The 12326-nt window shown below is 44.8% G+C and overlaps 1 protein-coding gene across 5 annotated transcripts in view; it reads right to left on the minus strand.

The window, feature by feature from the left end:
- The window catches only part of rbfox3a (RNA binding fox-1 homolog 3a), a 744884-nt gene that overhangs the window by 198305 nt on the left and 534253 nt on the right, over positions 1–12326 (minus strand). The window contains exon 1 of one of the 5 annotated variants that reach the window (XM_014212883.2): positions 5625–6449. The exons of the other annotated variants lie outside the window; for them this stretch is intronic. Within the exon in view, the coding sequence (XP_014068358.1) occupies positions 5625–5642 (18 nt within the window). The 5' untranslated portion in view covers positions 5643–6449. Of the gene's footprint in view, positions 1–5624; positions 6450–12326 lie in introns of those variants that run through there. 5 annotated transcript variants of the gene reach the window in all.

The raw sequence follows: 12326 nt of genomic DNA on the forward strand, positions 1-12326 counted from the left end.
CAGTAAAGTAAAGAGAGTGAAAGTAAAAAAGAGAGAACAGTTGAGGAAGAATGTGAAAATGGCCCTTACTCTTTCCTTCCCTCATCTTCTCTGACACTCCTTCTTCTTGATCCAAGGAATTTCTTCCACCCCTTCCTCTTCCTCTGGCAATTTCACCCCTCTTTCACTGCTCCATTCATCCTCCCTCGTTCCTGATCCCACTAGACTCTCTGATACACCTCCTCCTGAGTCCTCCAGGCCCTCTGCCCTCCTTTCTCACAGTCCAACGGGAGTACCTGCCGGCAGCTGCTAGACACTGATCCCATCCCAAATGGCACACTTTCCCCTATATAATGCTCTTCTTTTGACCAGGACCCATAAGGCTCTGGTCAAAAGAAGTGCACTATATAGGGTATAGGTATCATTTGGGACGTATACACTGATCTGGAGTCAGTCAGAACCGCTGAGAGGAGAGATAACACACTGTCGGCCGGGTGATAACACACTATCACCGTGGCGATAAGACACGGTGGTGATGGGGACCTTTTCACTTGTGTAAACAGAGCTAATGATGGCTAGGTACGGGTGATAGGACCTCACACCTCACATGTTCTGATGCACTCTCTATCTCTCTCTTTAGTCTCTCTTCTTTCCATCACTCTCTCTCCTCCCTCTCTCTTCTTTCCTATCCCTCTCTCCCTGTTCCCTCCACACCCCTCGTCGTGCACTGTGCTCCTAGTTCTTACAAGCGCGGCACGTTGTAATCTCCGTGGTGATAAGGAGATTAAAGAGGGGAGCAGAAGAGGAGAGGGGATTCATGGGATTCTCTCCTTGCAGTACAAAATGATATCAGCAGGAAGAATATCACCCTGGGGTGGATGAGAGGGAAGGGGGGAAGGGAGGGGAGTGGGGAGAGAGGGAAAGACCGGGAGAAGCAATGACAGTGGCCGTGGTAGTGTGATGGTAGTGGGATTTATCGGCCCACAGGGATTGATCTATAACTACAGAATCCACAGTGATACACTGACACACACACACACACACACTCTCCCTAATGGGGTTCACAGGGGTACGGGAAAACATACACACTCGCACAGCGGAGATAAAGAATAAAGAGCTGACCAGATCAAAGAGGAAACAAACAGTGTAGGTGCTAATGAAGCCAATGATAACACATGCAGACCCCCCCCCATTTCAGGGGACTGAACTCATAGGTAAATCCCTCAAGACTGCAGAGAAAAACGGAGGAATTTGAAGTAATTCCATTGGTTACTGGTAAGGGACAGGCTGATATGATACCAGACTGATACACCATAGGGAAGGTAAAAACAGAGATGACAGTATGTACCTGGGGTGGCAGGTAGCCTAGTGGTTAGAGCGTTGGGCCAGTAACCAAAAGGTTGCTAGAACAAATCCCTGAGCTGACAAGGTAAATAATATGTCGTTCTGTCCCTGAACAAGGCAGTTAACCCACTGTTCTAGGGCCATCATTGTAAATGATAATTTGTTCTTAACTGACCTTTCTAGTTAAATAAAAATATGTAGTTGAAAGACATGTAATCCATCAAGTATCAGTGGTGTCAAAAACCAACTTTAACCCTGGGCTGATTCCCCTGCTATTCAAGCCACTGGTAGATTAGATGGGAAAACTACCTCGGTCTACTAATGTAGTCAGTGAAATGAGGAAAAACAAGGAGGTGAACTGTTTGCTGCCTAGCAGCATCTCTCTCTCCACATTTCTTTCTTTCCTCTTTCTCTCCTCAAGTCCCCTGCCTGGTACATTCAATTATTTATTAGCTTACTGACACACTGAAGAGGGAAGGAAGAGGAAGCTGCATTCCTCTTCTCCTTTCCTCTCATCTCCTTTCCTCTCCTCTCATCTCCTCTCATCTTCTCTCCTCTCCATCCGCCTCGCTTCTCATCTTCTCCATCCTCCTCTCTTCTCATCCTTCCATCCCTCTCTCCTCCCCAGCAATGTACAGTATGAATAATTAACCATGATGACCCAGGAGCACAAACGAGAGGAAGGAAAACACGATGGTCAACACCTTTTCCTATCATCCTTTCATCCCTTGTTCTTCTTCTGTAAACACCTGGACAACCTCCTCTCCTCTATCAGCTTCTCTGTCATTCCCTGCTTCCGCAAACACTCTGCCATACTCCTCTCCTCCTGATTCGTCTTTGATCAATCTTTACGGGGCTCCCCTCTTCCTTCCCCTTCCTTCCTCTATTTACCTCTTCTCTTGTCTTCCACCCTTCCTCTGTGTGAATCACTGTATGATTAAATGGACCCATAGGCTCTTGTCAAAAGTAGTGCACTATTTAGGGAATAGGGTGCCAATTGGGATGCAGCCCCTGTCTAGCAGTGGATGCAGGTGAGGTAGAGTGATGAAGGGGAATGATTAATGTAACATAGTGTACTGCAATGGGAGCACATTTATTTTTTCATGAGCATGGCCTTATTTCTATTACATCATATTGGATGACTGTTATTAATATTCCATTCAACCAGCTCAATGTAACATCGATAGGTTTAGGCTACTACATGATACTCGAATTTGCCCTAAAAAATACCCATCATGAGGTTGCTACAACCTAGACTACAAATTAAAGTTTATAACGTAGGTGCACAGGATGGAGTAAAGACAAATTGGAGTAATTAAGGTGACAGACAGTTACATATTCAATACTGCCTTGCACACTCTTGCCTGCATCTAGTTGAGTTTTGCAACTAAAACAAGAGTTTCTATTGGACAAATTCAGGTAGGTTAAGAAATGTTTTGCAAAAAATCACCTGCGCACACACAGTAAACTTTCATAGCACCCACACAGCATCATCACTTTGCTCGTAGTATAATTCCCTCTCGTATCTACGCTTTCCCCTCCTCTCACCTTTTCCTTTCTCTTGTGGACTTAAGTGCATAGCAAAACAGCTGTCTGTGACCAGGCGCAAAAACCTCTCCAAGCCAAACCTGTATACCATAACTGCTAACCGCTACACAGCCTACATGGTTGTCACCATATTAACATTATAGTCAACAAACTACAACTAACACGTAAGTAGACCCACAATCCAATCCATGTGTACAATCATGCAGTACAATGTACAGCAAGCGGTTTAGCAGTTATGAAAGCTTACCTTGAAGAGTTGCAGTGTTGAATAGCCTTAGCCAGCTTTAGCCAGCTAGCGAATATAAATAGCATTACCCTCTGTTTGAGTCAGGCTGTTGAGTAGGCTAAATTAGCTGTAATAGCTAAGTAAGTGAAAGGTAAACTGAGAAGAAAAGAATACAATGAAATATCTCTCTCTCTCTTTATCTGCTGCTTTTCCTTAATGTTTGATGAAAATAATTTGTTAACTATTGTTTTTCTCTCTCTTTGAGTCAACTACTCACCAAATGTTGTACTGAAAGCTGTAGCTTATGCTTTCAGTACTAGATTCATTCTCTGATCCTTTGATTTGATGGACAAAATATTAGTTCATACTGCAAGAGCTCTAATAGGTCGGAGGATGTCCTCCGGAAGTCATCATAATTACTGTGCAAGTCTATGGAAGTGGGTGAGAGCCTCCTAGGTTTTTGTATTGAAGTCAATGTATGGAGGATGGAAAATAGCTGTCCTCTGGCTACACCATGGTGCTACTCTAGAGGGTGCTGTAGAGGCTTCTGTAGATCTTCATTGCAAAACAGTTTGTTTTAATCAGTTATTCTGTGATATGTGAATCTATTTAGTATAATTGTATCTAAAAAGGATAACTTTTTTATGTTTCACTATTTTTATTTTCATGAAATTCACTGAGTAGGATGATCCTCCCCTTCCTCCTCTGAGATAGCTGAGGTATCAGGTAGCCCTGATAGCCCTGATAGCTAGCTCCTGATCTACACTCACAGACTGACAGACTGACAGACAGACAGCTTGGCAGACAGGCACTCCACTCAGGCCATCATTAAATCCTTCAAGACACATACACCACTAGGCACTATTCATCTGGAGTAAAGGAGGACGATGTAGTAATATACACATACAGACTCTCTCTGGCAAGATACATATGTAGGTTGTACAACTAATGTACAACGCATTTGACACAACGGTTGTAATACAACTGATATATGTGTGATACAGCAGAGTTTGTCTGTGCAAAAATGTTTATACGGAGTGCAGTGTCTCCACAACACTTGTTGGAAACAGTCAAAACCGTTGTGGCAAATGTGTTGTACATCATTTGAACAACCTGAGTGTGCACGGGCCATTGAAGAGTGGAGAATTGAAGATAAAGACAGAGTTGAGGGATCTTGGTACTTGTATTGGTTTTCAAGGATCTATACTTGGTACAGTAGTACTTGACAGTCAGATCCAGCATAGAGCAGTTGAGGTCAGAACAGCAGGTTTAAAGGACATCGCAGAACTTCATCTCTCTCTCTCTCTTTCTCTCTCTCTCTCTCTATTTCTCCTTTCTCTCCTACCCCTCCTACTTCCTCTTCTCAGCATGCAGCCAACCACACAACACAACACAGAATTGCCCAAAGCAAGTTTTTGTACGTCATTTGGGGGATTTGGGGGTTAGACTATGCACAGTACACCAATCACTATAAGATCTCTTATTCTCTCAGAGCACTGACGGTGCACTGATATTCACAGCGTTTGAACACAACGTGAGAACAACACAATGTCGATACATTTGACAATCTGTCAAGGTCTACATGATAAAAGAATCATCAAGATCATCCAGACAATCAAATCACTGATCTCTACCCCAAACCAGAAGTCAACTAATTCCGTATTCCTGTTCTCTCTTTGAAAACACAAAACCAGGAGAGAATTCCGACAGGGCTGCCACAATGGAGGGCCTTCTCAGGATAAGTTCATATCATAGAATCCCGTATCCCAGATAAAACCCAGCTTTAATAAAATATTTTTTTACTGGGATTCAGCGGAATCTACCCTCTCCCACTTCTCCTCCCTTAGTCCTCTCACCTTCTCCCTCCCTCCTCTCACCCTCTCACCCTCTCCCACCTCTCTATTTCTCCATCCCTCCCTCCTCTCACCCTCTCCCACCTTTCTATGTCTCCATCCCACTCTCCCTCCCTCCTCTCACCCTCTCCCTCCCTCCTCTCACCCAATCACCCTCTCCCCACCTCTCCTCTCCCTTTCGTTTTTTCCCATGACAGGCACTGCACAAATAAAAACACAGGTTTACACCTGGAAGCTGCATTACACATGGTGGAGATAGAGATAACAACATCAAGTAGAGGACGAGAAAAAGACAGCGAGAAAGAGAGAAAGAAAGAGAAACAGAGCGAGAGTCCACATATGCGGCAAGTTTGCATCCAGAGGGTGATACAGTTACAGCTACTATCAGAGTGAGTGTGTGTGTGTTTGCGATGCATGTGTGGGTTTGTGTTTGTGTGTGTTTGCATGCATGCGTGAGTGGGTTTGTGTGTGTGTGTGTGTGTGTGTGTGTGTGTGTGTGTGTGTGTGTGTGTGTGTGTGTGTGTGTGTGTGTGTGTGTGATGACCTCCCACATTGCCCCCTTTCCAGTGGAATGGGTTCAGATATGCCACTCCAGAGCTCCAGTGGCCAGTCATTTCCCTTCACCCCCCAACGTGCAGCCTATACCCCCCACCCCCAACAGGCGAGGTACTCACCCAAAAATACATCATCATTTCGGGTGAGGGCAAGAGGGGTGGCAGGGAGGCCAGCACGCTCTCTTTCTTTCTCTCTCTACGTCCGTCCGACTGTTTCGCTCTCTTGCCGATTCTCTCGTTCCTCAGTTCACTCGTTGGTTTGGTCGTTTGGTTATTTGTTTGTTGGTTGTTGAGTTTTAGTGTCCCGTTAGTGTCCCGTCAGTGTCCCGTCAGTGTCTCGTTAGTGTGTCCGTCTGTCTCCAGAATGGTCAGTCTTGTTTTCTGGAAGATTCTATGAAGCGTGACAGAAATGCTCCACTCTCTCTGGTTCTCTCCTTTCGCAGGCAACTCTCTCCTTCCTGGATCTTTAAAAAAACTCTTAATCGCTCCGCCACAGGGAAAAAGGAGAGAGAACGAAGGAGAGTGAACAAGAAGAGAGAGAGAGAGAAGAAGATGAGAGGCGTTTTCACTGTACCTCTCTTTTTTTCTCTCCTCTTCTCCAACTTGCCACCCTTTTCTCTTCTCTTCACTCTGTTTTTATTTCAACTCTTACAATCTTTCTGCCGTTTTGGCTTTCAGTCCTTTTCCTCTTCCACCTCTCTCACTCTAAACTATCCTTTCTCACACACACTTTCCCTCTCTCTTTCTCTCACTCTCCCTCTCTCTCCCTCTCCCTTGCTACTCTCGGCTGTATCAGAAGCTCTTGTCCAGTTCCGGCAGACTGGCGGGGCAGCAGGGGTGAGGGCTAGCTGGCGTACCCAGGCTTGGTGCACCGAGGTTGGGATCCTGGACAAAGGCAGAGAGGGTATAGCCCCTGGAGACTCACTCTACACAGACGGTACTGTACCACAGCACACCATGCAGTCAGGAGACGGATAAAAGAGGGGAGGGCGGGAGGGGAGAGAGAGAGAAAGAGACAGAAAGGAGGGAGGGCGAGAAGGAGAGAGGGGAGGTTTGCTGATGCTGCTGCTGGTACAGTAGCTAGCAGGCTGATTGAGACTGTTTGCTCGTAGCTGGTTACCGGTGAGTTGAAGTGGAGAAAGCTTGTTCCTCAATAGCTGTAGTGGCTAGGAAGCCACAGAGCGATGTAGTGCATTAGAGGTGGTGAGAGAGAGACTCTGTGGTTCTGGATATGGTAAACGGCTGAAGACGTTGCTGACATATGTTTGGTCTTTAAATTGCCGTGTTCAAAACAAACACATAAACAGAGCGACACAGAAGAAGCGAGTGAGTAAAAGAAGAAGGAGAGGACGAGAAGATCAAAGCCAGAGCTGATTGTTTTCTTTTGTTCCCTCCTTCTTTTTCTCCTCTGCAGAGGGAGAGGAGGGGAGCGAAAGGCTTTGCTGGATTCAGCCTTATGGAGCATTAGCCAATCAGAAGTCAGCCTGGGCCGAGGGAAAGGCAGGGGGAATACTGGAGGCTGACAGGTCCAATCTGTGTGTGTTTGTGTGTGCGCGTGCGTGTGTGTAGAGTTGTTTAGAGTCTGAAGAGAGGGGCATGACGTCATAGAGTTAGTGAGAGAGACTGAGGTGTGTTCTCACAAATTGCAAAGTGTTTCGTGATGAGTGTGGGTGTCTCGATGTGTGGATGTGTATGTGCTCGTGCGTGTGTGTGTGTGTGTGTGTGTGTGTGTGTGTGTGTGTGTGTGTGTGTGTGTGTGTGTGTGTGTGTGTGTGTGTGTGTGTGTGTGTGCATGCATGCGTGTGTTTGTGGGGGCTTGAAGCTGGATGCAACATTGAGTCAGCAGATTTAGCCCTGTACAGTCAATATGCCACTGAGGTACTCTGCTTATTAACCTCTTAACTGCCACACACACACACACACACACACACACACACACACACACACACACACACACACACACACACACACACACACACACACAGGTTTTACTGAGCTGAGACCTCATTACCGACAGAATCCATTTACAATATTTCTCTCAATTCTCTCCATCTCTCGCTTTCTACATGGTACTCTCTCCTCCTTTCTCTCTCTTTCTCTCTCTCTTTCTCTCTCTCCTTCTCTCCCTCCTTCTCTCCCTCTCTCTTTTTCTCTTTTATACACAAGCTGACATATGTAATTGTTTTAAGATTTTCATACCATGGATCATTTAGCTATTTAGCTATTTCATTGTGAATTTTAGGACCCCTTTAGGTATACAATATTGATTAAAAGTGTATAAAAAAATGTCATGAATAAAATAATGAATTTGGCTTTTACTACCATAGCACATAGAGGTTTTGTATTGACAGTGTGTTTTAATCAATTAGTTGGTGACGTGCAAATATGTAGTATAGTTTTATCAAAAAGGATCACTTTTTTAATGTTAAAAAAAAATGTTTTAATGAAATTCACTGAGGAGGATGGTCCTCCCCTTCTTCCTCTGAGGAGCCTCCACTGATATACTGTGTACCTATATCTCATTGACAAATACACTCACCATATGTTTCATTCATTCCTATACACTCCCCACCGGGTACATACGTCAGTTCAACATCTAGTTTTGATTTACATTTGGTTGAGTTGTTAACTAACATGAATTAAACATAAACATCTTATCACTGGATTAAGGTTAAACGTTGGTTGAAAAAAAAACTAAATTCCATTACGTTGATTACTTTTTGCAAATCCAATCAATATTTCCCATCACATATAATTGTTGGGTTGAAATGACATGGAAACAACGCTAATTCAACCAGTTTTTGCCCAGTGGGTCATATCATATGTTCGTTAGTGGGTCATATGCACATACAACATGTGTCCATAAGGATTAGAGGGCTTTAACTTTCTGTCCCTCTCCCTCTCTCCCTCTCTCCCTCTCTCACATCTGTCTGTTCTTCCCAAGCAACTCAGACTAAAAGAAAACATTTTCTTATGAAATCCTGGAGTCTATTTCTGGTCTGGCTTATGAATAAGTTAGGCCAGAGCTACATGGGAGTGAGCTAATGCATGAGAAGCCTGTGTGTTTGACTGTGTGTGTGTGTGTGTGTGTGTGTGTGTGTGTGTGTGTGTGTGTGTGTGTGTGTGTGTGTGTGTGTGTGTGTGTGTGTGTGTGAGGTTGGAGTCCTGGGAGATGATGGAGTGGGCATACAGTTTCACCTGGACTGCAATCTTTTCAACCTCCACGTCTCCAAGGCGCCACCAAGACCTCAACTCAACACATCTTCCAATTACAATATGCAGAAGTCTGTGTTCTCCTCTTCAACTCACCAGAATCCATGCAGCACTCGCTAAACGTGGTCTCCTCTATCTACATCTCCATCGGCCTCAGCATCAAAACGATGCAAATCATTGTGCAACAAGTCATCCCCCCCATCAAGAAGTGTCCACCTTCCACATCGAAGGTCAAAGTCGTACCTCACTTCACGTACGTTGGCAGTGTCCTGTCCCCCACCTGCAGCAGGTCCGTGTGGACTCTGCGGCCTTTGGGCGACTGAAGTCCAGGGTATTTGAGAACAGGAAGCTGACAATACCCACCAAGACCTCAGTTTACAAGGCAGTGTCATCCCAACAAGATCTCATAGTATCCCTTAGAAATTTGACGTATTATGAATGAACATCTGTTTTTCATGCATTCATTCCGCGTGGTTACATGGTTTATTCTGCGGAGTTACAGGGTTAAAACAGAAACAACTCAAAAGGGTAATAGTTTAGGTATTCATTCAGAGTAGTTAAGGTTAGGGCTATGGTTTGGGGAAGGCTTAAAACAAAATAATAATAAACTATGCACTAGATATAATCAGTATTCATAGTATTCTCACAGCTTGCTAGAGCATTGTGAATTGGTGCTCGGAGTTCCTGCCCAGTGCTGGGTAATAATTTGTCTTTTTTTGGTGAGCACCTAGGAAGACATATCAATGTTCCCAGGACCTTTTCAAACGTCTGAAATCGCAGTCTATTTCTAGTGACCAGCTTGGCTTATCCACCCTTATGTACGGCGCCGAAGCCTGGCACATCAAAATCTTTGAGGCCTTTAACATCCGGTGTCTACAACAGATTGTGGGTCTAACATGGGAGGACAGGGTAACCTACACAGAAATCTACAGCCAAACACAAACAATCACCTCTAAGATCCTTTATGGACAGCTGAAGACAGAGGTCTTCAAGGGGACAAAATAAAAACTTTAAGGAAAATAGCAAGACCCTCCTAAAGCAGTGTGACATCCACACACCTCCAGGACAGAATCACAGAGAGGAAAATGTAATGAGGTGCAGCAGAGGCAACCCTCACTGGTGGAGAATTCATCTGCCCCTCATGTGGTATGTGTGTGTTTATGTATGTATGTGCTAAAGCACGAGATATCGTTTTTTTTTTAGAGGTACAGTATAAGAACACTGAGAACATTGAGTCAACAGTCTATGTTCTTTTTAGCAGTAATGGACCAGATGGTCTTTTCAGGGTTTACATACCTAAATTACCTGAGGGTCATGTCTGCTGTCAAGGAAATTCCATAAGCTCCTTTGCTGTTATCCCCTCATTGACCGATTTAAAATAATAATTGAATGTAGATATTGTTCCAAATCAAATCAAAATGTATGTGTCACATGAGCTGAATAAAACAGGTGTAGACCTTACAGTGAAATGCATTTACAAGCCCTTAACCAACGATATAGTTCTAAGAAAATAAGAGTTAAGAACATATTTACTAAATAAACTAAAGTATAAAAAGTAACACAATAAAATAACAATAATGAGGCTATATACAGGGGGTACCAGTACGAAGTCGATGTGCGGGAGGACAGGTGAGTGGAGGTAATTGAGGTAATGTGTACATGTAGGTAGGGGTAAAGTAACTATGCATAGATTTAAAAAAACAGCGAGTAGAGGGGAGTGGCAGGAAGTTTAGCCCCAGTGATGTACTGGGGCTAGAGTTCGTGGATGGCAGGAAGCTTAGCCCCAGTGATGTACTGGGGCTAGAGTTCGTGGATGGCAGGAAGCTTAGCCCCAGTGATGTACTGGGGCTAGAGTTCGTGGATGGCAGGAAGCTTGGCCCCAGTGATGTACTGGGCCGTACGCACTACCCTCTGTAGCGCCTTATGGTCAGATGCCGAGCAGTTGCCGTACCAGGCAGTGATGCAACCCGTCAGGATGCTCTCTGATTATTAATGTTATGCGACCCTCAAAGTGGGTGAAAATGGCTATTTAGAATCTGTTTTTTTTCTTTCTTTCTTTTCTAAACGGATCTCTCTTTTGTATTATTTGGCATTTTCTCGTGAAAAATATTTTAAAATATATATGATATATTATATATATATATAATATAATAAATTATATATAATATATTATATTTCTCTCTATTTCTTCTACTTTCATTTATTTTATATTCCATTGCCCACCTTGTTTCTAATGTCATCATCCTGTAGGTCTGTGTGCTGACCTCAGAAAGCACACCCTCAAAAAACCACACTACGAAGCTACCCCTGCAGCCCTGGAACCATGAAACCCCTCCCTAATGTCAGGGAGAGTGTGAAACAGACAGTGAGTATTCTTCCCCCATACTTTCTATTGGCCAAAACAGAGTGAGTGTTTACAGTGGCAGCTGCACATGGTTGTGTTAGATAGAGCCTAGGAAAGAGAGAAAGAGTCTAGGAGAGAGAGAGCCTAGGAGAGAGAGAGCCTAGGAGAGAGAGAGAGAGCCTAGGAGAGAGAGAGCCTAGGAGAGAGAGAAAGATCCTAGGAGAGAGAGAGAGAGAGAGAGAGAGCCTAGGAGAGAGAGAGAGAGAGCCTAGGAGAGAGAGAGAGAGCCTAGGAGAGAGAGAGAGAGCCTAGGAGAGAGAGAGAGACTAGGAGAGAGAGAGCCTAGGAGAGAGAGAGCCTAGGAGAGAGAGAGAGCCTAGGAGAGAGAGAGAGCCTAGGAGAGAGAGAGCCTAGGAGAGAGCGAGAGAGAGAGACTAGGAGAGAGAGCCTAGGAGAGAGAGCCAAAAGCCAACCCTCCGTCCTAGAGAGTCTCTTCCCAGTCTAACACTGTGCCAGCCTCTTCTCAGCCTCTCTCAGCTCAGGCCCAGCTCCACATGAAGACTGGCCCGTCTTTCAAATCCTCTCAGCTCCTCTAGACCAACCAGCTCTCAGGCTGTGTCCCAAATGGTACCATATTCCTTATATAGTTCACCACTTTTGACCAGAGTCATATGGGTCCTGGTAAAAAGTAGTGCCCCAGTCTGTCAACCATCACCACCCTCTACCAATTATATTCTCAGAGTAATGCAGCCTCTCAGCCTATTAGCTCACCTGAGCACACTAGCCAAACTGCAGAGTGAGTGGTTGGATTCATTCACCTTATGTGTTGCATATGTGTGTTTGTTACTTGATGTGCGCGTGTGTGTGTGTGTGTGTGTGTGTGTGTGTGTCTGTGTGTGTGTGTGTGTGTGTGTGTGTGTGTGTGTGTGTGTGTGTGTGTGTGTGTGTGTGTGTGTGCGCATGTATGCGCGTGTGCCTGTGTGTGTTTCAGCCAGCCAGTCAGCCTGTGTTGTGTCTTAATTACAGGTTTGCTAGTGTTGGCCAGCTGCAAGTGAAGACATCTGGGAGGCCACATTGGCAGCCTCCTCCTCCATCATGCCTCCCTGATAATAATACTGCCACTGACGTTTTTAAATGAAGGATAGAGAAACAGAAAAGGGGAGAGAGAGAGATTGAGAGAAAAAGAAGGAGAGAAAGAGAGAGAGAGGTGAGCGAGAGAGGAAAGGGAGGGAGAGAGGTCGGGGGAGGGAAAGAAGTCGGGGGAG

This window comes from Salmo salar, chromosome ssa01, assembly GCF_905237065.1.
Source record: "Salmo salar chromosome ssa01, Ssal_v3.1, whole genome shotgun sequence".
Taxonomy (NCBI): Eukaryota; Metazoa; Chordata; class Actinopteri; order Salmoniformes; family Salmonidae; genus Salmo; species Salmo salar.